This window comes from Chaetura pelagica, unplaced genomic scaffold (assembly GCF_000747805.2).
Source record: "Chaetura pelagica isolate M959 unplaced genomic scaffold, ChaPel_1.0 scaffold76, whole genome shotgun sequence".
Classification (NCBI taxonomy): Eukaryota; Metazoa; Chordata; class Aves; order Apodiformes; family Apodidae; genus Chaetura; species Chaetura pelagica.
The window spans coordinates 8,384,705-8,408,572 of NW_009970723.1; the positions used below are offsets into that span (position 1 = coordinate 8,384,705).

At 39.9% G+C, this 23,868-nt stretch overlaps 1 protein-coding gene across 1 annotated transcript in view; it reads left to right on the forward strand.

Annotated features, from left to right (window-relative positions):
• PTDSS1 (phosphatidylserine synthase 1) overlaps window positions 1–13,964 on the forward strand; it is a 27,000-nt gene extending 13,036 nt beyond the window's left edge. Inside the window, exons 6-13 of the mRNA XM_010006512.1 lie at window positions 872–1,023; window positions 3,058–3,199; window positions 4,132–4,244; window positions 5,763–5,828; window positions 10,081–10,180; window positions 11,548–11,616; window positions 12,139–12,208; window positions 13,569–13,964. Of these exons, the coding sequence (XP_010004814.1) occupies window positions 872–1,023; window positions 3,058–3,199; window positions 4,132–4,244; window positions 5,763–5,828; window positions 10,081–10,180; window positions 11,548–11,616; window positions 12,139–12,208; window positions 13,569–13,678 (822 nt within the window). The 3' untranslated portion in view covers window positions 13,679–13,964. The remainder of the gene's footprint in view (window positions 1–871; window positions 1,024–3,057; window positions 3,200–4,131; window positions 4,245–5,762; window positions 5,829–10,080; window positions 10,181–11,547; window positions 11,617–12,138; window positions 12,209–13,568) is intronic.
• The last annotated feature ends 9,904 nt before the right edge of the window (window positions 13,965–23,868 follow it).

Below are 23,868 nucleotides of genomic sequence, written 5' to 3' on the forward strand. Positions count from 1 at the left end.
GCCAAGAAGGCCAATGGCATCCTGGGGTGCACTAGAAAGGATGTGGTTAGTTGGTCAAGAGAGGTTCTCCTCCCCCTCTCTTCTGCCTTGATGAGGCCACATCTGGAATATTGTGTCCAGTTCTGGGTCGCTCCGTTCAGGAAGGACAGGGAACTGCTTGAAAGAGTCCAGTGCAGAGCCACAAAGATGATGAAGGGAGAGGGAACATCTCCCTTATGAGGAAAGGCTGAGGGAGCTGGGTCTCTTTATCTTTGAGAAGGGGAGACTGAGGGGCGACCTCATCAATGTTTATAAATATGTTAAAGGCAAGAAGGACAGAGCCAGACTTTTTTCAGTGATGTCCAATGATAGGACAAGGGGCAGTGAGTGCAAACTGGAGCATAGGAGTAAATGTAAACATCAGAAAAAACTTCTTTCCTGTGAGAGTGACAGAGCACTGGGACAGGCTGTCCAGGGAGGTTGTGGAGTCTCCTTCACTGGAGACTTTCAAACCCCACCTGGACAAGTTCTTGTGTGATGTGCTCTGGGTGATCCTGCTCTGGCAGGGGAGTTGGACCAGGTGGTCTTTCGAGGTCCTTTCCAACCCGTAAGATTCTGTGATTTGCCTGTGTATCATCTTTGAGAGACCAAGAGTTGCACGACACACAGCGTAGCCTCAACAGAGAATGGTGATAAGGAAATTCTGCTGTCTTGAGTGGTTCTATCCTAGACCTTCTGAAGTTAATGGAAGGATGTTAATTGAATTTCACTGATTGAGGCTCATGTCCTTGATCTGTACTGACAAGCTGATTTTTGAATGTCTACTTAAAAAGTGAATTTGTATGCATTCTGTGCTGTTTCTCACCCAGTATCTTTTTGCTGTATTCTGTAGCTCTTCTTCATGCACCTTCTGCCTAATTTTGCTGAATGCTGGTGGGATCAAGTCATTTTGGACATCCTGCTTTGTAACGGGGGTGGCATCTGGTTGGGCATGGTAGTTTGTCGTTTCTTGGAGATGAGGACCTATCACTGGGCAAGCTTCAAGTAGGTCTACGTTAAAGCTTCATAAACATTATGTTTAATGTTACAATACCAAATTTATTTCCTTGGGAAGCATACCTTCTTTGCATATATAAAATGCATGTGGTATAGAAACTGCATGCAATCTGCATGTGCTAAAAATGCTGTAAATTTATTTTAAATGTTGAAAGTACATCTTGTAGTAACGGTACTGTATGCATATATTTGTAAAAATTATATATATCATTTATATATTTATCATGATATATATCATTTTCCTTTGCAGTCTAAGTTACAAGTACGATGCCAAATGAAAATACAAAGTAGTAAAGCTGTTTTTTCAGCTTTTTCAATTTAAACTTTGAAGAAGGCAGTGAACAAACAAATTTTAATTGTTTTCTCATTATACAATGTTTTTAAACTAGATTTGGGCTCAGCCTAATGAGGTATTAGTGTGGCAGTCTGTCAGCTCTAGTAATTGCAAAGGAGGAATCAGGCTGACTGTACTTGTGCTGTGAATTGCCTTATCCCATTGCTGACTTGCTAAAATAAATGGAGTAATTGCAAAATAAATTAGTATTTAGAATGCAAAAAGGCAACAGCTTGTGGCCTAGCAAGTGTCAGTTCTTGGCTATCCAGGTACAGCTTCTACCATAGTATTTTGCCCCTCCTGCCTTCCTCCTGGCCAATTGGTAGCAGGTGTGGTTATCTGCACATTACCAATGGTAAAGATGGAACAGGATCAAGGACAATGAATTGCCAGATTCCTTTGGGAGATGGAAAAGGAGATCAGATCTTGATTTTCAGATTCCTACCCTACATAAACTTCTGTGCTCCTTTCTTTTCCTACTCACAAATTTGTTAATTGTTCTGAGAACCATCCAGCCTATGGTCTCAATTCAATTTTCCTGCATTTCAATTCAGGAGCAATAATGAGCATTGTAGAGCTGATGGTCCCTCTGTTTACAGAGAGTTCCCTCAACGTTAAAACAGCAGAGTATCTATGGCAGGACTTGTCTTTACTGTCTGTGTGGAATAGTTTTTCCTCATGGTTTTTTTTTTAAATGCCTGAGTAGATTTTATATATATATATTATTATTTTTTTTTTTACCTTTCATATGAAGAGGAGCTGTATAGAATGAGAATCTTTTGCATGTGCCCTTTGGTTTTCTTTTTCTGCTGAGTAAGCATGGATTATAAAGATTAAAAGGTTTCCTGTAGCCTAAGATGCCTAAGGCCCTAGGTAGCCCGAAAGAACACAAGTATCAGAAATATAAAATCTGAATCTCTCTGTTTGTCCAGAGGGCCAGGGTGAAAACTGACTTCTAGTCCTGCTTGTGCTCCTTCAGAAAAGGAAACTGAGTGTTTCTTAAGATCCCCTGTCCTTTGGATGCTGTTGCTCATCAGAATTCATGTTGTCAAAAGCAAGAAAAAGCAAGAACCAGTCTGTCAGATGAAATTCTATTCACATCCTCTTTCGAAAGTGAATTTAAAAGCCTTCTAACTTTTAATAGTGGTATCACATCTCTCCAGGTTTGCATCCACCTAATAGGAGAACAGCAGGGATATGCTGTGAATGCAGTATTTTCAGACCATGGACCCAGTCACTCATACAATAAATGAATAATGAATCTGTCAGATTCTTAAAGTACTGATATCAGTGAGCTCTGGAACAAGGAATCTTTGGGATAAGAGTGGTGGCAGCATACACCAGGAAGAAACATCCCCTAGGTTTTCCAAGGGATTGCGAGCTGCCATCCTTTCCTTTATGAAGAGAATTATAGATATGTTTTGTAGTTAGTTACTGATTGAGAGTAGAGGAGACTGGGCTTTCATAGCAGAGTGCACCCTACTGAAATGCTTAATAGATTACATTTCTTAATTCACCCATGCCTAGTACACAGTTGTGTCTATCAAGGTCTGTGCTGTCCAGCAAAATAGTGTGATTGTTCTGAGACATCAATAACTGCTACTGGCTACTGCTTTTTCTTTCTATTTTTTTTCCCTTCTTTTTTTTCCTTTCCCCTTGCATTTACTCCAGTCATTCTCTTTTTCCAGGGACATTCACACAACCACAGGGAAAATCAAAAGAGCTGTATTACAGTTCACCCCAGCCAGCTGGACCTATGTCCGCTGGTTTGACCCTAAGTCTTCCTTTCAAAGAGTGGCTGGAATCTACCTTTTCATGATCATTTGGCAGGTAAGAAACAAATTCTGTGAAATCATATCTGCCATCAGATCAGTTACTTATTGGCTGTGTTTGGCTAGAAGATATTCTAACAGAGTGTGTGTATGTCTGTCACTGAAATACACGGTTAAATGAATTGATAATACAGACTTGGTCGGGGCATTGTTCACAGGAGTTACATGATAGTTCAGGAGTGTAATTACAGAAGCTGTGGAAAAACCCCCAAATGCTACAGATTGCTGTACTGGCCATCAGATTGCTCTTTGCAATTGATAAAATTTTGAAAACTGCTAAACAGTGTGGGGGGGTGGGTGTTGGGGTTTTTTTTTGGTTGGTTGGTTTTTTTTCTTTGGTTTTGTTGGTGGATTTTGTTTTTTTCATTTCCTATTGACTGTTGGATGGATCACTAATACTCAGAATTCTGGCCTTGATCCAGAAAGACTCCATAATGTGCCCCAACTGCTTTGGTACTTAGTCATGCAAATGCTAGCAGACTTCTCTAAAACCTTTTTTATTAATTTGCTTAACTTAGTCTTTAAAAGGAGAACTGGAAGTGTTTGATAGTTCTGGGGTTTTTTTTTAATTATCTTTTCTACTCCTCTGCCACATTTGCCTCAGTCATTCATACCTGATTTAGGGTATGAAAGTTATCAAAAGACCTCTGCAGTCTGTATTAGTTTCTCATCCCTTAATGGATTTCTGGAAAGAGAGCCAATATCTTCATCAAGGTGTCTAGGGGAGAATTCTTGTTTCGCTACTATATTCCTTGTTTGCCCTAGACTGTGTAGATCCTCAATCCAACCAGCAGGACTATAATAGAGCATAAATAGTTTTCCTTCTGTGCTTTATTTCCCATGCTAATCTTTTCACATTTTCTGTAGTAACTCATGAGGAGTTACATAAGTTGAAGGCTATTAACTAATTTATTTCCTTTTTTTTAAAAGCTGACTGAGTTGAACACATTCTTTTTGAAACATATCTTTGTGTTCCAAGCAAGCCATCCTTTAAGTTGGGGAAGAATCCTCTTCATAGGAATCATTACAGCACCCACTGTGAGGTAATTTTGTTACCATGGTGTTTTTCTTAAGTTTAAGGTATCGTGACTTCTGGGCACCCAAGAAATGCATATAGTTTGTGAGCAAGTGCAGCACATTTCAAGAAATTCATGCTTTTGCCATCACAAAAAGCAAAACAATCATCAGTTGTCAATAGTTTATTTTCTGTCAAGTAAACTAATAAGGTAAAATGTATATAAACATCTATGTTCCCATAGGGATGCAGAACCAGTCTGTTCCATCTTCTATTTGTATAGCACATGCCCATGTTGCAAGTTAGCTGTATATGTTATCCTTGAGGACTGCAGGTGAAAGTGTGCAAGTTGATGAGACAGGTGCTCACAAAAGTGTAGATGAGGAAAAACAGAGCTGTTGGTTTTTCTAACTGAGCTCCTTATTCTGTTTGTCTATAGGAAATATTAGCATATCATGAGAAAAAAAAAAAAAAGCATTACTGTGTACTGACTGACAGAGCAGGATATAGGCACTGTTAACAGTTGTGTAGAAAGTACTAACCTGCTCCATGCACAGTGTTTCATGTTGTTACCCCTTAGTTTTGTTGTTGTTTTTTCCTGTGATGTAGCTGGAGGTAGATGGAATGCACAGTTTTCAAGTTAGAAGCAGGGAATTTTCCACTCATGAGTAAAACAACGCTACTTTTGATGGTTAAATGACAGCTGTGCATTGGTTTATTCCTAAAATACAGCTGTTTGTGTCTCAAGTTATGTGCAGTGATTTCAAAGTTAACTAAATCACCTTAAGCATCCTATAAGCTCCTATATAGGTGAGCTTTTAAGTGCTTTTATGGCACTTGCCAGCCTGTAGGAGTCTTCATTCTTAAATAGTCCTGGTGTTGTTGGATTAATGACACATGTCTTCCTTACCTGTCAGTGGAAGTCAGTGACAGAGAAAAGGAACTTTGGTCCCACTTTAGAATTCCTCTCTCTAAACTTTTAACACTTGGAAACATAAAAAGCATAAACAAATGGTTTCCAGATTGTCATCAAAGTAGTGAGAAATTCCACTCTGTTCTTGAGGAAAACATGCCAGTAGTTAGAGCACTCACACAGTATATGGAAGAGCCATAATCAGTTTCAAGATTCAAACCCACATCTCCCAAGAAAATGCAGTTGTTAATAAAAAGACAAACTGTTGAAAAAGTGAGGAATTCTCTAATTCTTTTGAAGCTGTTGCACTTTGTCTAGACAGACTTGGTGATTCAGCAGAGAGGAAAGAGAAAAATAAGTAGTTTTGTTAGCCTACTAGTTTGGGTACTTTTCCAGTCCTTGCCCTCAGGATTGATTTCTGTGTTGTTCCAAGCTATCCAATCTATGTGATAATCTATCTGTTCTACTAGAATCAAAGCCATCTGGTAAACATCCAGCATGACTGCACATTATTTCAACCATCAGCACTTCATTTTTAGTGTAGATACTTTTGTAACATCAGCTTATTTTCTAAATGGAGATGCTCCGGGGACTCTCAGCTTCACTGAAGAATTCTCTTGTTTCCCTTCTCAGGCAATACTATGCATACCTCACAGATACACAGTGCAAGAGGGTAGGAACTCAGTGCTGGGTTTTTGGGTAAGTATTCTTGCTGCATTCTTGAAACACTTGGAGAGGTGTTAAGTGTGAGTCCAGCACAGGAGCAAGCTTTGCATGAAGCCAGCCCTTGTCTTGTGTTGGTTTTAGTATGAAGAACATTTATGGAGAGCTTTAGTATGGAGAGATTGTCTTTTTCACAAGTTCAGGGGAAAGGAAATTCTGGAACTGGAGGTAGAACATGGGAAGTGATGGAGTGAGTAAGGAGAAAAATAGAAGGAAGAACTTAGAAACTGCAGGATAAAGGTAGGCTCCTTCAGAGTGGCATTGGCCTTGCTGCCCATATTCTCAGAGGAGAAGGATAAAGTTTTTGCCTCTTACTGCTTGCCTGTCGTTGGAGCAAACAAGGAGGGCATTGCTGATGTTGGTAAAATCACAGCAGAAGATGGTGAAATAAATGACATTATCAGCTCTTTCTATTCTATTCTCAAAGAAAGAAAAGAATAAGTCTATGAATTACGGTTACCTTGGCTACAATTTTTTTAAGCATGTCTCTTGGAGGAGAGTTCTCTGGTGGAAACTTCCTTCTCTCGATGGCTTGACTGAAATGTAGTGTTCTGGAGACCTGAAACATTCTATTGTAGTGTTGTAAAAGCTGCTTGTAAACAAGCAAAGTAGTTACTGTCCCTTTTGATTTATGACTTGCAAGCTTACTAATGGGAAAACGTAAAAGATGCTAAATTGCATCTTAAGGAAAAAGAATAAAATATATACTTAAAAAAACTATCAAGGAAGCTAATTTCTGATGGCAATGCTTTTAACTTAAAACAACCATTTCATTCTCTTTGCCAAGATTAGTCTATGTCTTATTTCCAGAATTCTCTGAACCATTTCCATGTTTAATATAAGAATCTATTACTATTTTAAATTGGAATAGCATTTCAATGAGGCATAAAATACTCAGATCTAATTTAGTGCCAGTGCTCTGGCAAACTTAACTCGTTTTTACTGTTAGTCTCAGGATGTTAAGAGTTTTAAGAACAGTGCTGGGCTGGAAGGTGTGTTTCCAGGTGCACTTCACCACTGTAATGCAAATCCCTTTCCAGTATTTGAGTTGACAGCAGAGCATGCTGCGATGTAATTGAAGGGGTTTTTACTCTTGTTTTAAATGTACCCTGGAGAACATGACACATGTCTCCTTGGGTTTGGTTGGGCTTAAATATTCACCTCTTTCACCTTCCTGGATGGATCTATTTCTGTCTTCAACTCATGACCGTAACATCCAGTGGACATACAAAAGGTAGTAAATCTGTTCTTGTTTAGTTTTACTGGTACTGAGTAGGAGTTGGTAGTATTTTCTGTAAGCTTAAGCCTCCATAGTCAGGATTGTCCTCTCTGAAACACACATTATGGTTCCTAAAGAGTCTGTAACCTACACAGTCTTTAAAAAGGCATTGGATTTTTTTATAATGACCATGGCAGAGTAACCTGTCTTTCTAAGTTTGGTATTCATGGTGCTGGAGTACTGAGGATAACTAATTAATCACACAGTTGACTGCTTAATGTACAGTTAGAATCAAATAACCTTGCTCTGTTTGTGCATAAGCATATTAGTAGTTACAGATCAACTTAATAATTTGGAGATACATATTTGAATACAGACATGTTACTGAAATCTGTATTTAAATTATTTAGGAATGAAGATGTTTATATGAAAAAAGGAAATTTTCTCAAGTATAGATGGTAATTTTATAGTTTTCTAGAAGACACACTTCAAGCCATTTCATAATTCTGGGGGAAGAAATTTCAAGTTCTGCATTATGAAGAAAGAAATAGGAACTTTTGTTTCTTCTGAGAGAAAGAATGTGAACATATTCTTTTGCAAACTAAGGGGAAGTATGATGCTGAGTGTTTGCCTTCTGGCTCTGAAAAATTGTTAAGAAAACCATAATGGCAGAAACCATAATCCTTGGTTCAAAGCTGTCACTGAACATACTAATGTAATGTATCACTAAATAGATGTCCAAATATCTCTTTATGATTACATAACAAGGAGTGCAATAGAATATTAATCTACAGTCTGATCTAATTGTGGGAAATGTGCATGGATTAAGTATTCTGCTTGATACTGCTTGCTTCTGTAATGTGCTAGAAAAGCAGAGCAACACCAGGAGTGTTTGCTGCAAAAGCAGCACTCTTCCAGTAATTTAACTATCCAGAATGTAAGTTCTAAAGCAATTAAAAGCAAGTATATAGAATATTCATGTCTGTGCTGATCACAATACACTTCTAAAGGCACAAATTGAATTTGCAACAGCCTAATCATGGGAATAATTAAATTAGTGCCTTTAGTTAGCATGAAACTCTGCCCTCTGTTACTTGATGCATATTGTAGCATCACTTTCAACAGATGTAAGTGTTGTAAGGCATGAATAAGGGCAGAGCAACAGTTGGAAACTGCACCCTTTTCATTAAGATGAAGCTTTTCCAAAAAGAATATCTGTTAGGATTTTACAAGACTATTTTGATTTAGTAAAAACTGTGTCTTTAGTTTTCTCATCTTTAGTCTTTAGTATTCTCATCACCCTTCAGCAGGGCACTAACACCTTTCACTGTTAGCTTTCTCCTACCTTTTGATTTACCACTTTAACTGTCATAACTGTCTTATTGCACAATGTCCATAACCCAAGTATTCTTGACAAGGATAATGGAACGAATGTATAAAGCAGTGCAACCAGCTGTATAACTTTTTGAGTCCTTGTTGAAAATGGCCTATTGTTCTGTTTATATCTTCAAGTATATCATACCCCCATATCTTTCTTTCCTGATGGTGGTCTTTCTGTTCCCACTGCTGTAGTTCAGTTTAACTATTTTTTAATATGCAGCTGTATCAGTAAGAGTAATATAAAACCAAGAAAGAAAAATAGTTTGTAACAGTGTAATACTGCTGCCTACTTTTTACTAGTATGCAGCTCATTAATTTGCAGTATTGGTCAGTGAGGTGTTGCTTCCACAAGTTTTGGCCCCACTCATCATGCTGCAAGTCACACTAGATGGTACAGAGAAAGCTGTAATTTATTATTTGCACCAGGGCCATCTCTGCTATGCCAGTGGTTAAGCCAGGCACACATCCTTCTTCCCTCTTTCATGGAGGGAGTTGGGTCCTGTCTGCCAGGCAGTAAAGTTGGTTTTGGCAGCTCTGTGGTTGTGGAGAGTGCTGCTAGGAAATGTGTCCTGCAGTGTCTAGCTTGGGAGACTGGAGCATTTGATGTGGTGTTAATTGAGTGTGCACACATTTGAGGAGGAGTGTTCATGCATGTGCTCATGCACAACCTTGAAATCACTATTGAACAAGTTAAGTATCAAACTTTTATAAGTGTAACAGTTTTCTTTATTACTTGCATTACCTTGACAAAGATCAATTTTCTACACTGTTGCTGCACTGGTCACATTTCTACACTTACATTTGTCAAAAAGATGTGATTTTATGTGCAGGACCTGCACAAACTAAATGTATTTTCATGGCAGTTGATGGAAGCCTTGGATCCATAACCCCTTGTTCCACACCAAGTGCTAGGCAAGCCTACATAGCTTTTACCTTGAACAGATGTAAACATCTGATAGTGGGTAGAGAGCTAGAGATACTTATTTTGATTCTTGTAATGCCAGAAAGGAAACTAAATACTGCAATTTTTCCTCTCACATTTGTCTACAAATCCTCTAATACTGTAGTGTGGACCTGAGTTCACACATAAAGCAGAGAAAATGTGTAGATTTTCAGAGAATATTAAATACTATCTCATGTCAATTTTCTTATTAAAATCCATCTAAGGAAACAAAATAGTCTATTTAGAATTGTAGTAAATTTACATCCAGTGGAGAAATACCCAAAGCACAGTTCTAGTTCACCCAGCAGGGAGTCTATTTGTTGTTCAGCATGGAAAATAAATTTATATCTGGTGAGGGCTGAAGCACAGTGGTAGGTATAAAGAAAAATTCTGTGCTATTGACACACACTGTTGCTTGTTCCCCCAATGAGCAGAGGCTCATAGAATTGTGAACTGCCAGTTGATCACTTTTTGGACGCTGTTTATGCTGAAGGCAAGTATGGAAGAAAAATAAAGTTCCCCAAGAATTGCAGCTAATGGTGGTGGTGGGGAGGTGTGTGCTCACTAGTGAGTGCAGTTTCTTCAGAGCTGGCACTCTGGGCTCTGGGTTTTGAACATGTGAGTTAAATCCTTAGTGTTTGTAACTGCTTTTCACCCCTCTCCCCCTCTCTTTCATTTACCCACAGAGTTATTGCTTTCCTTGAAGCTATTGTGTGCATAAAGTTTGGACAGGATCTCTTTTCCAAAACACAAATACTATATGTTGTGTTTTGGCTTCTCTGTGTGGTAAGTGAGATTTCTCATGTGAAACATAAAGCATGACAAACGCATTGAAGGCATCTGAATAACTTCCTCTCTGGAACATTGACAGCAGGGGGTCCTTGTGGGGGAATTATGGTAAAGGGCTTTGTGCATGTCCTAGGAAGAGCAAATGCAAGATCTTTTAAAGCACATTTTGAGAAGACTAGAATTGCTTTTTTTTGTTTCTAATTTCTTGATGTAGCAGAATATAGCCTCTTTACCAGTGCTTAACAACAAAACAAACACCTAGTTATAGGGATTTTTGCCTTTAGGAGAGAAAATGTCAGTTCAATTGAAGCTAACTTTGAAGGTGCTTCCTATAGTGCCTACTGGAAAGGAACAGGAGTTAATGAATAGAATTAATAAGTGATGCATATTGTTTCACACTGAAGCTTTACAGCTACACAAACAGCTCTGCTTTATCAGGCAAATAATTCTTGCTCAGCCTGCAACTTTCTGTACTTCACAGAATCACAGAATCTTAGGGGTTGGAAGGGACCTCGAAAGATCATCTAGTCCAACCCCCCTGCCAGAGCAGGATCACCCAGAGCACGTCACACAGAAACGTGTCCAGGCGGGTTTTGAATGTCTCCAGCAAAAGAGACTCCACAACCTCTCTGGGCAGCCTGTCCCAGGGCTGCACTTCAGTATGATTACTGCAAATGCAGCATGAGCTGCCCATTTTATTACAGTAAATGGATGTTTGTCTTGCCAAACTTCTAACTCCGATGCCAAAGACATTTTTAATGGTGAGCAAAAAATAAGGCATTTATAGTGAGCTGACAGATAAATACTTCTCCCTTCTAGTGGGGAACATAGTTTGAACAGGTGATAGGAAGTCAGAATATATTGCTCTTTTATTTAGCATGATGATTTTATTTCTGAGACTTCAGAGACAAAAGGTATTGAATTGTTTCCCAGGTCAGAGCACCACAAAAGCAAACATGTAAACCTGCCTGAAGCATGGGGCAGGGAGAAGGAGAACTCTTTTTCTCCCAGACTGGTTGTTCTTGAGAATATACCTACAAGCACCTACCAGCTGCCTTTTTGTGATGATTGTACTGGGTGAGGACAACAATCATAAGTGTGTCCTGCATGTATGTGGGTGATGTGTATGTGTTCTCATGGTCCCATGGAGAATTGATCTGCCTACCCAGTGATGGCAGAATCTACATGTGCCTTGGAAGTCGAAGCACAAGTCTTGCATATCCCGACAAAAGAAGCAGAGGGAAATAGAGCAGAAAAGTCTCTGAGTGCGGAATCTCCAGGAATTCTAGAGACCTTTAACCAGCAAGGAATTTGGAAAAAGTTTTACAGATTAATATTTCTTTTTCTTTTCCTCCCTTGTTTAGGCCTTTACAACTTTCCTGTGTTTATATGGTATGGTTTGGTATGCAGAATACTATGGCCATCGAGAAAAGGTACTTTATTAGGAACCCTGTTTTTGTTTTATATCAGAGTTAAAGCTACAAATCCCCTAGATATTAGAATTCTTTACCAGAGCTAATATAAATGGGGGGGAGGGGGAGGGGATGGTCCAGAGTCTTAACTGAAGTCAACAGAAGGAACTCTGAATTCAGCAGGCATTGGACAGATCCCAAATTACACTGTGGTTTCTAAAGAATGCTGTCCTCTTAGTTACTCAAAATGAGGCTGTAATTCTAGCAAAGCGTTCAGGGATGAATGGTTAGCTAATGTTCCCATTGTACAGGTGGAATGCTAGAGGAATATTAAGAATACTTGGTTACACAACAGTTCACGTGGCAAGTGGTGAATTCTTACTGTGCCACCAATTATATACCTTTTAACATAGATAGCCAAAGTCCTAAGTACTGGCTGAGTGTTTTGTGAGGATTTCTGTCACAGTTTCAGTGTGCACATCTAATAGCAAATGATCACAAGAGCCAGCATCCCAATGACATGTGTCCTTCTTGTTTTTGCAGACTTTATCAGAAAGTGAAGACAGCCCATACAGTCCAGATGCTTCCTGGCTTCATTCTAAATTCAGTAGAGGTATTGGCACTTACACACCTATGTTCTTGAAGTGGTAGCATTAAGGCTTAGCACTGGGAAATGAGTCTAGAGAAATTTGCCTTGGAGACAACTGGACTTAATTAATCATCCCTAAAGAAGCTATACAGATAAATAATCTGCAAAGCTGTTTGGCTTTACTACCTTTTTTCTTCTAACTCTGGGAAGTGTATTCACTTTTTAATGAACAAACTGGGTTTTTCTCTGCTGTTTCTCCAGGCCATTCTTGTAGTTTTAGGCCATTATGCATTTCATCAGTGTTGCAGACAGGTTTTCTATCTGAGCATTGCATGTTTGATTTGAAACATCTGAATGTGAATTGTGCTTTTCTTCCTGCTTTGTTAAGAAACAATCAGGAATGTGCTCTGGAGCTTGTATTCTTACTGACACTTGCCTAGTAAATGCAGTACTGATGGTCATAAGCAGCTTTATTTGTCCTAAGCAAGGGCAGCTGCCTCCTGTGACTTCTTTTCCCTACACTAGAGGTCCTATGCAGGTTAAGTTACCTGCTTTCCCTGCCAGTTCTTCACTGTGGTTTTGCTTATTGAACAATTATTGAGATTCACACCTGAAAGTTAACTCTGTCACAGTTTATATTCCAGAGGTTTATCTCATTAAAAAGATTTCTTATTTCTCATATGCTTGAACAGCACCTACAGCAGAGGTTCTTTATATTTCATACATAGATATATATATATAGTGTTTCTGGATGCTGACCTTAATATTCTCAGTTTAGTAAATTTGTGGATGTTTATGTTTTGGAGAAAAGTTGCTTGCACTTATAATGTTTTCCCATTTATATATGCTGGAGAAATCTGGCCAAACAAATCTTTGTCATTTTGTCACTTCATTAATTACAAACTTCAGCCCCTTTCATCTTTTGCTCTTGAATTCTTGTTTCAGTCCCCATTGTCTCTGTTTGCTTTCTCCAAGTCAAACATGGGCTGTCACATGAAAAAATGAAAGCAAGAAATGTATTCCTCCAAGGATGTGTTACCTTTCTTCCATAGTTCTTGGTTTCTGATAGTAGTACCTGCCAATAATAAAAATGTGGCTGGTTTAATTACAGATGTCATTTAAAATGGAGATGTTTCACCACTATATTCTGCTATAGCAAACTGGGAAGTTTTTGGAGGAGGGAGGATTTTACAGAAGTCTTGAGTTGCTTTTTTTAAAACAAAATAGGCCACTAGATGGAGTACAAGTACCAACCAGTTTGTATTAACCTGAAATAATTCATACTGAAACATTGTAGCTCTAGAAAGCCTTATTGTCTTTTAAATAAGAGCTTGACAATGTCAAATATATGTACATATGTAACAAGTTACTTATTTCTCAGCAGGTGCTGACAATAGTCCACCAAAACATGCAGTCAATAGTGAAAACCATTCATCTAGGAGGAGGAATAGGCACTCCAAATCAAAAGTAACAAATGGAATCAGCAAGAAGTAAGAATGCTCTCTGAAGATACCCTACAGTGTAACCAGAGGTGACAAAGAAAATCAGACCTGGCGCTGAATTTCCAAATGGAAGATTGATTTTTAAATTTAAAAGTTAAAAAAGGGAGGCGTTGAAGAAAAGGATGATCAAGATGGAGCCACTGGTGTATCGTTGCCTGCTGACACTTGCCATTCACTGGTTTAAATCTAGTTTCTTCAGCATGTGGCACCAGAAGTTAATGGAGCATGTGCTGGAAAGAAAAACAATTTTGACATAGCAGGTACACCCGGTTTTATGTTCAGATGTTTCAAGTGCATTTTTTATGTCTCAGTTGAGGACCTAAACACAAAGGTTAGTTAACTGATAATCAGTTGGCATAGTTGGTTGGATTTGTTTTGTTTTGTTTTACTCTGTTTTTGTTGTTTTCTAGAAGAGTATGCAATCTTTTGACTAAAAAGCATCTCTGTCCCTCAGTCTCACAACTAAACTTTTATAAACAATGGTTAGTAAGTGTTTAGAATTTACATACTTGTATCCATGCTTGCTTTTATATAAAGGCTCTTTAGACCTGGTGGCAGGGTTTTACCAACAAAGACATGTGTCCAGGTTTCTTGGAAAGGACGTGAGATTGACCTTCAAACACATTTCTTCTGTTTTGTGTTGTCCTTCTGCTTAATTGTTACATACTCGGTTTCTTTTGAGTTTTTAAAATACTTACATGAAAACTTGTTGCAACATGGAGGGTCGTGCCTTCTGCCTGCTGAGACAGTTGTCATGTAATTTAGTTGCTTTTCCTCCTTTACTGTAGTGTGTTTTGCATTCATAAGTGCAAATACGTCATTTTTTCAGCGGTGTCAGATTGTGTACGATGTTCCTTCCCACTCCTCTCTCATTTGCCTCTGCCTCAGTTGGAACCAGAAATCCCAGTGTCTTCAGACTGATAACAGAAGCTGCTTTGAAGGCTCTAATGCCCTGCTGAGCCTGGTGATAAGGCAGTTTTTTGCTGAAGTTGAGTTGCTTACTACTTCCATAATTATTAGTGAAGGCTTGCCACAGTCTTTGGTGTCTGAGAGGCAGAATGGTATTATTGTGATATACCCCATTGCTTTGCTATTTCCTATCATACAGCCAGATACCCAACAGCAAAGTCACTCTTTCTTGCAGCAGGTTTTGGTTTTGTATGTGTATGGTTTTGGTTGGTTGGTTTTTTGTTTTGCTTTGGGTTTTTTTAGATGCATCAATTCTGACAAAGTGGATAATTCTCCAGCACTGAACTTGATCATTAGGTCAAAAAGTAAACAATCAAGAGCAATCAGTTCAAGTATTAAGTTATCAAAAAGTTTTTATGCCAATTAGAATTTTTTATTCGTGGGGTTCAGAGGGATATATAGCTTAAGCAAGGGTAAGTAATACCCAGTAGTCAGTCTTCATGAGCAAATGCAATTTGCTTTTTCTGGGAAGAATGTTACTCTGATTTGTGACAGGCTAAGTACTAAAATAATGCAGCAGAGACTTGATACAACTGTGGGATACTGTAAACAGAAGAAAGTCTCATATATAATCCCTTAATTCCTATGTGCCACAGATTATCAATGTTTTCAATGCACTTAAGTGTTGCTGCTGAATCCCTCGGAGGTTCTTCATTTCCCACCCCCCTTTTTCAATCAAACATGAAGTGTACAACTTGGGAAGTAACATAGTAGAAGCTGGTATGTCATCATTGCTACTGAGACATTAAGTGTTACATGAGAAAAGATGTTAAGACAACTTTCAGGCTTCCCTACATCTACTTGTTTTTCATTCATCCTATAACAATTCTCTGTATTGTCTCCTCATTCATAATGTACTACATATTGATGAATGTATTTGTAGGTTTCTACAGATACTCAGACTTACTACGTTTTTGTTTTTATGGTTAATAACTTATTCTGTGTAAGACTGAAGAATGACACTGTAAATTTTCTATTTCGTCAATGCCAAAGCAAGAGATTGGAAACCTAATGGTTTAGATACTCATATACTGTGGTTTTCAAAGGTGAGAGCCTGTTCTGTACTTGCAACGTGTATACATACCAGCTATGTATTGTATACACTGCTTACATGTGTAAGCAGGTTGTGAAGTACAGTATCTACTTGCCTGTGGGGACAAGCACACATTTTGTAAATGCAGACCTGGTGCTCACACTGCTGAATTGCACCCTAAAAATATTGGAAAGGCAAATACAAAGCGTTGCCTTGTTGGCAGCTGACTTCTGTATGCTATTACAACAGATTGGCCTGGAAGAAATGTTGTTTGACAACATCTTTAAGATATTTCGCGTAATGTATTTTTACTTGTATTTTTTGTGGTTGTTTGGGTTTTTTGTTTGGTGGTTGTTTTGTTTTGTTAAGGGTTTTTTTACTACTTTAAAAGAGGCATGGCCACAGTGAGAGGAAACAAGTAAACTATTCAAGTGCTGCTTGGAAAATGGCACTTTGTATATTCTGTCAGCAATTCTGGCTGGAATTCATGTGTTCTCACAAGTCCTCCACTGACTGATAACTGTATTTTCAGCCCCATCATCTTTGGCCCTGAGCTTTGCACTGGCAGGCATTGGAAAGGTGCTTTTGATCACTGCTGTGAAATTAGTGATCCGAATTTTACTATTTGCTGTGCTATTGCTGATTTCTGCATGTGTGTAACACCTACAATGACAAATCACTGAGCTGTTTAGCAACAAGCATCCATGTGTGAATTCTGCTGCTTGAACAGTATTTTGTAACAGTCACGGATGCACTGTCCTGTTTTTAACTACTTGTCCTGTCACTGCCTCTCATTTCTACTTTCCTGCTTCTGATATTCTTTCCTTCCTCTGTCCTCTAGGGATCTCCCCTGCTGCTATGGAGAGATCTGAATTGGCCTTCCAGAGGCTGTCCATCAGTGATGTCAGTCATTGAAGGAAGGCTAATTTGGGGCAGCAAAATATAAGCAGAGGGTAGTGGCAAGAACTTTAAGTAGTGGATGAAATAAAAATGGGAAGTTTTAAAATGCAGGTATACAGTGAACCATAGCTAGCCTTGAGTACTGGATTCCAGTACTAAAGTTGTTGCATAGATCATACACCACATCTAAATAAATATTTGGAGTGTGATTTCAACCAATGCTTTTGTTACTCTTCTGTGAAGATCATCATCTGATGTTCCAGCTGTTAAAACTGTAATATTTTTTACTTTGTTATCATAAGAGGACACAGATATTACCATGTATTTAATAGTTTTTGTATAGACTTGCTCTGTTTTGATTGCAAAGTATTGTATTTTGCAATAACTCAGTAAATCAATCCATGTCACCAGCATGTGTGTTTGTCTGTACCTGCAAGGCGTAGGAAATTATGACATACTGCCTTTAGAAGCTGTTACCTTTTATTTTGTCTAATTGCATGCTGACAAATGCAGTGGTTCCTCAGCAGCCTACAGTGCACACTGAGGTTTTGCTGTAATTTATTATTTCGAAGCAGCAGATCTGATAATATGAACAGTTACGTTATGCCTTCTGAAATTTCTCTAGTATACAGGGTAAGTCTTGTGTTAAAGTTAATTATTCCTTTTGGATTTGTTTTACTGTTGGGTGGGAGAGGTGAGTGTGGTAGGTTGACCCTGGCTGGATGCCAGGTGCCCACCAAGCTGCTCTGTTGCTCCCCTCAGCTGCACAGGGGAGAGAAAATATAACAAAAGGCTCATGAGATGAGATAAGGACAGGGGAAGATCATCATCAATTACTGTCACAGGCAAAACAGACTCAGCTGGGGGAAGTTCTTTTATTACCTATCAAAATCAGCAGGATAATGACAAATAAAGTGAAATCTTAAAACACCTTCCCCCAGCTCCTCCCTTCTTCCTGGGCTCAACTTCATTCCCAATTTCTCTACCTCCTCCCCACAAACAGCACGGGGGAACAGGAAATGGAGGCTGTGATCAGCGCATCACAGGTTGTCCTGTGGCAGGAGTTGCCTGCTGTATTGATCGTGTGATTTGGCACAGACCGGAAGCTAGAGAGAGCCAAAAGCTGGCATGGTGCTCACTGGATTAGCTATTGGTGTCTGTGCCTACTTTGGTATCTGCAATTGATTCAGTTTTTGTCACTGACATGGAAACTCACCCTGGACGCACTAAACCAGTTCTCCCCTGTATGGCATGTTTAAGGAACTGCTGCTTGGGCTCATTTTTTCCCTTGGAGAGGGAGAGGAGCACAGTGCTCTTCTTGTCAGATGTCCGAGCACTCGCATTCAACTGCATCCTGATAACATGCCCATCGGCCTTCTGTACCACTGTTTTTCCACTGGTATTTCTCCATCTGACTGTGCTGGAGCACCAATGACTACACAAACATGGGCTGGAGTTTAACCAGAGATGTCTGAGCTCATTTTTAAGCCTCACATGCTCAATATGCCTGCTGCAATATTTGATCTCCCTCTCCTCCAGGTCTGCTCTGCCTTCTTATCTACCATTGCAACCACATAGTTTTGTTCTCTGGAACCTGGTCAGGGGCTGGTCCTACTTTTACAAATTAAGGTAGTGCCCTAAAGGTGCAGTTTCAGAATTACTTGGAAATGCGTTTTGGACAAACATATCCCCCTCATTAGTCACTTTCTTTTTGCTTTTAACGTGCCTGGTCAGGAGTTGAGAACGTGCATTGTTGTTTGAAAAAAGTGAGGCTAGAAAGCCACAAGCTCTTCATATTCTGGGCTGAAAACACAAGAACAACCAGGCTGCTAGCTTCTGCCCAACAAGGTGCGTGGTCTGCTCTCTGTAAGCCTGCTCACTCCATGCTGTAGCTGCAGGGTGTGCCTCCTAAAGGAGCAGTCCTGCTGCCCTCAACAGTCTAAATTATGTTATGGTAAGACCATGTGAGTTTTATCTTCAATTCGGGGTGGGGGAGGGGGGAAAGGAAGTCTGGGAAAGAATGTAAGTTGTAAACATTGAATTCCTATAATGAACAAAAATGTAGTGCCAGACTATACTGAGCATACACATGGGTTTAATTGTCATAGTTTTTGTGCATCTCAGTTTGCAGATGATAATGAAATAGCTGTATGGTTTATTTAATGTTTATTTAGAGTAGGGGAATTTACAGCAGTAGCATTCCTATGGCTGTGATCCAAAGTATGTTCTACAACTGCTGTATCTTCCAGTTCAATATTTTGGTGATTCTTGCCTAAAAAAATGCATAAAATACTAGTGTGTGTGTATATACATATGTATGTCTTAGGTGAGCTTTCTCAACAAAATGCTCAGGGCCTGGTTGAGTGTAGTCTCTGTGTCAATAATTGTTGTGTGCCTGGACATTTGGAAGTATCCAAGTCTGTATGTTCCTCCATTAATACCCAGGACAACAGGCATCAATGCGAGTGGCAGCCCCTAGGTGATGCTCTAACACAGACACACGGAGAACGTGACTGGGATTTTCAAATTTTGCTTCTAATTTTGGGCTGCTGGCTCTAGCCGGCCTGGCTCAGTTTTCAAGACTTCATAACTCCTGTTGACTTTAATTACATGTGCTGTGCACACAGGCCTGCAAAGTGCCCATGTTGTCAAACTTGCTGCAGAACAACCAAAGCAAAACAAAGTCAAATTAGTAGCTTTGAGAAGGCTTTTAATTAAAACCTTAAATGATAGCTCTAGTCTTTGGAGAGCAACAGTGAGAGACTTCTATTTTGGTTTTTACCAAACACACAGGCTACCAATTTGTTGCCTAAGTACCTTCCTGTTTGAAGGGAGCACAACTCTCTCCAGAGGATCTTCCATATGAAGCTCTGGGCAGGGTTCTTCTGGCTTTCCTCCTGTTCCCACTGCCCTTTGTGTAGGGCATCGGAGTGGGACCGGGCAACTCCTGCTTGAAATGGCTTTTTTGTTTTGTCCCTGGGAGCTCTGCTGGATCAGGGCGTGGTCTCCCCTGCTGTCTGCTCACCTGCATTTCTGGCTGTAGCAGTGAAGCTGTGAGGTTACCTGCTTGCTTGGATGAACCCATCCCTCATCCCTGCTGGCCTGTTTGGGAAGGGGAAGCCACTTTGTGGATTATTATTGTTTCACGTCTTTATGTGCCTCAGAGTTCAGGATGGTTCAGAATGTTTGAGTAAGTGTTCAGAACTTCATACTGTCTGCAAAGAATTCCAGTTTTTCCAGAAGAAGCCACTGAGAACATTTTTTTTTTTAAGATTTGGAAAATCCTGTTAGTCACAAATCTCAACAGGGCACCTGGCTTGTGTCAATTACTATGACTTCTATCTGTTAACACCGGGATGTTCCTGTTGGCTTGCAGAAAAAATAAAACACCCCAGATAATTTTACTTGTATGTGGCCAAGAGAAGAAATTGCAGCCCTCATTCCTTGCAGGAGGAAATATGGTGTCCTTGCTCTTCTCAAGCCAGGTCTGTACAGGGTCACCACCCATGGAAAGCTGTATTGGTTTTGTAGTAGCCTGACTGCAGTACATACTCTTAGAAAACTCTTACTGGAGAGAAAAGAAACAACAGCAACAAAAACCAGTGAAAAATACCTCAAAAGGAAACATAGGTCCATTAATAAAATAAAGAATCTGGAAGAAAACCAAGACTTTTATTAAATTAGCTGAGACATTTAGGGTTGTTTTTTTCCCCCCTATGTATGTGCTGTATGAGCACTAGGTGACGCATAATGATGCTGAAAACTTTAAAAATATTCTTATTTCTGCCCAGTTGCTGACTTTGCCATATTTAGATCCCAGATCCAGATCTGTGCATTCCATTTGCCCACATTTAAAATGCATTTGGAATAGCAGGACGGAGATTGGGGTGGAGAAACCAGATAGAGCTGAATTGCAATTTCCTGGTGACATGTTCTCTAAACATCCCAAAATATCTCTGTGGCTGAAGTGTTCCATTTGTTGACTTCAGGTTTCGGCAGCACACGCCGTTCATTCAGTCCCAGTGCTTCTCACAGGGATGGTAACATGATTGCCAGTAATGAGCTTTCATGCTGTAGAGTTTTCTTCTCATGGTGCCTCCATGTTGAGGGCGTTTCTTTGAAACAATGCATAGGACATTGCAAACTTGATGGCGGAGGTGGCCAGTACATTCATGTTACAGATTAGAAATGGGGACAAAGAGTAACTGACTTGTCTACGTTTCCTCAGGAAGTTGAAGACAAAGAGAAGAGTAAGATTCCAGATCTTCAGTTCCTGTGCTGTTACCATAAAATTATCATGGGACTTGCTAAAAAAGGGCTTCTGTAGTAAATCCAAGAACAGTATCCATGCCTCTTAATCCTTAAAAATGCAAACATTACACAAAGAGGGAATGGGAATGAGATGACACTCCCTCCCCCTCTCCATTCATATATTCTGATCTTCATTTTATTTTGCTGGCTTACTTCAATTTACCTACCTTTTCCTATGAGCTGTCATGACCAGTACCTTGGCTGTTGATTTAAAGCTAGTGTTTGCTGAAGGTAGGTCGACGTGTAGCACAAAGTAGATCTCCACATCTCCAAGGCATGATGGAGCACCACAGCTCTCAACCAACCTGGTAGCTCTGTGATCTTCTTAATAATGCTCATAGCCTGATACATTTGACTTCCCAGGGGATGGTACAGGCAGCTTTTTTTTTGCTTTCTTTGCACTTCACCAAGTCCAGCAATCCTGGTTGACACAGAGCTGCAGAAGGGACAACCAGAGATCGGGAGTGGAGTTACCCTCCTGTGTTTGAATCAAAACTGATTTCTGGTGGAAATCTGAGTAATTTGGAAAACTGTTCCCCCATGTATGTTAAAAAAATAACAGCTGGAACTGTTCTTAAAGCAAATAATGGTATAAACAGTGTTTTGGTCTCATGGTCTTCTTGTTGCTTGTTTGGGTACACACAGGTGCTGTCCTCATTCTCCCTGCAGAGCCACATCCTCTGCTGAGATGCTCCACATCCATCTTGAGGGATCAGATTATTTTGGACCTTTTGCTCCTCTCAGGTGTGTCCATTTCTCATGAGCCAGAATCAGTTTTGTCTCCCAGCTTACTGCAAGGTTGTCCTTAATGTGGGTCTCCATGATGACCAACACTTGCCTCTTGCTCATCTGACTGTCTGGCCCCTAGCAAGTTTTCAGAGGACTTTTCTGAGAAAAGCTGCTGTGTTGAGCTGATAGCACAGTCCTCCTATGTCTTGTTTAACAGTGAATCTTTCAGATTTAGCTCTCATTAGCTTGGTTATGGAGATGTCTGTACATACTCCTCATGTTCCACTGGCTGTTAAAACTGGCATGAAATCCAGTTGAAGTACCTGGGCTACAACTCCATACTGAATAACCACAGCATTTCCAAACAACTGCTGACTCAAAACTACGTTGCTATAAATCACTTGGCACATCAAGCACTGAAGCATCAATCACCTCTCTGGAGACCTTGATGTCTGCAGAGGCCAAAGCTGGGATAAGGTAGGAGTTTGGCCACATAAATTTAAACATTTTCTTCTTTGCTGATGAGCAACTCCTTGTTTTTGCAGAGAAACGTGTTTGCTGCTGGTTTGTATGCCCAGGCATGTGTTGCCTTCCTGCACCTACATGAAGAAACTAAGTTGTAGAAGTGGGTGATTTGGCACAGTCCTGCCACTAGTACCAGGACCTTAAGGCCCTTGTGGTTTGGGTTGCATGTTATTAAAATTGCTGGGTGGCCTGATCTTTGTATCATTCTGTTTTCCCTGCTTTGTTAAAGTGAGAGGAAAGGAGCGGATGATCCAAGTGAGTTTGTACCAGGCTAAGAAGTTTTAATTTCTACTCTTTAAATACTGTTCTCAGACCTGTCCAGGCCCTGGTGTTTTCTTCCATCAGCCATGCTCTTTTGCCTTGACATGTCACACTTCTTTCATCAAGGACTAATTACTTTTTGAACTTGATAGGAGAATGCCAACCATTTTAATGTGGGGAAAAAAAAAAAAAAAAAAGCAAAATACAGCTTTTGTTTCTGAGCTGAGTTCCTGTCTCATCTCTATCCTTCCATCTAATGTGATCCCACAAGGCTTCAGCTTTCAGCAGATGACAGGGGTGCCCTGGTGACAGTCTGGTTCAGCTTCTGTGCTGCTTTGCTCACAGTTATTTTTTACCTCTCTCTCTTGGCAGCTGTATCACTTTGCCTCTGCCCTTCCAGCAGCAGGACAGGACACCTGGATTTGTCTCCACTTGAGACAATCGACAGAAGAGCCTAAGTTACATGCAGAGTCCCCATAGGCTTCCTTGTCACTCAGTAACATTCAGTAGGCACCTTCAAAGAGCAAGGCAGGCTGGATGGTTTAATAACCCTCTGGAGCCTCAAGTGACTTCCGAAGGAGCCTTCTCTACCAGCAGCAGGCATGGAGCTACACCAGCCTTCTCACTGCAGCACCTCCTGGAAGCATCTAAATTACAAGGGATGAGTCCAAATCCTTGACTCTTATTGCTCCATTGATTTGAACCGTCTATCTCTTTTCCCTGTTGGTCCTCACAGTGTGACACAGCTGTTTTCCAGATGCAGAAGCAGTGAACGCCAGCAATGGATAATTCATCTGATGGGATGAGCAGTATTTCGGTCGCCCCTCTTCCCAGAGGCACAGTGTGCTTGTATGATGCTGTTGATACTCTGAGCCCATTACAGGGTTAAAAATGAAATGAAGGCATCCGTGACTGAATGAACCTGTTGTTCATCTGCTTCCTTACAGGACCTGCTAAATTTGAGGCTGTTTTCCTGATAGTATGATGAGCAATATTCAGCCTGGGAGAAGACACAAGGCAAACCTTTCTTTCTTTCTCCCTTTTCTCAACTCTTCCAAGCTGTAATTTATCCTCCCCAGTCTCTTTCTTTAGGTGCTAGTTGCAGCTGTTAGAAGAGGGTTAAACAATCTGCCTAGGAAGCAGAGAACTTTATCATAGCGAAGAAGGATTAACACATGCATAATCCCCTTACAAAGCCACTTGCCTTACAACTCTGGTGTGTAGAAATAAAAAAAAAAGACTGGATCAATGTTATTTTTCCCATATCTAATTTGAGAACAATAAAGTACATTAAGTAATTAAAATGTTCACCTTTCAGGTGCTTAAAAGCCAGGCTGCTGGCAGCTATACAATTAGCTCCATTTAGGTGCTTTTGCTTGTTTACTTCAGTTAATTTATCTAGTGTAGGGGTCTTTGGGCTTGGAGCTTTATTTAGCAAACATTTTGTTGCTGCA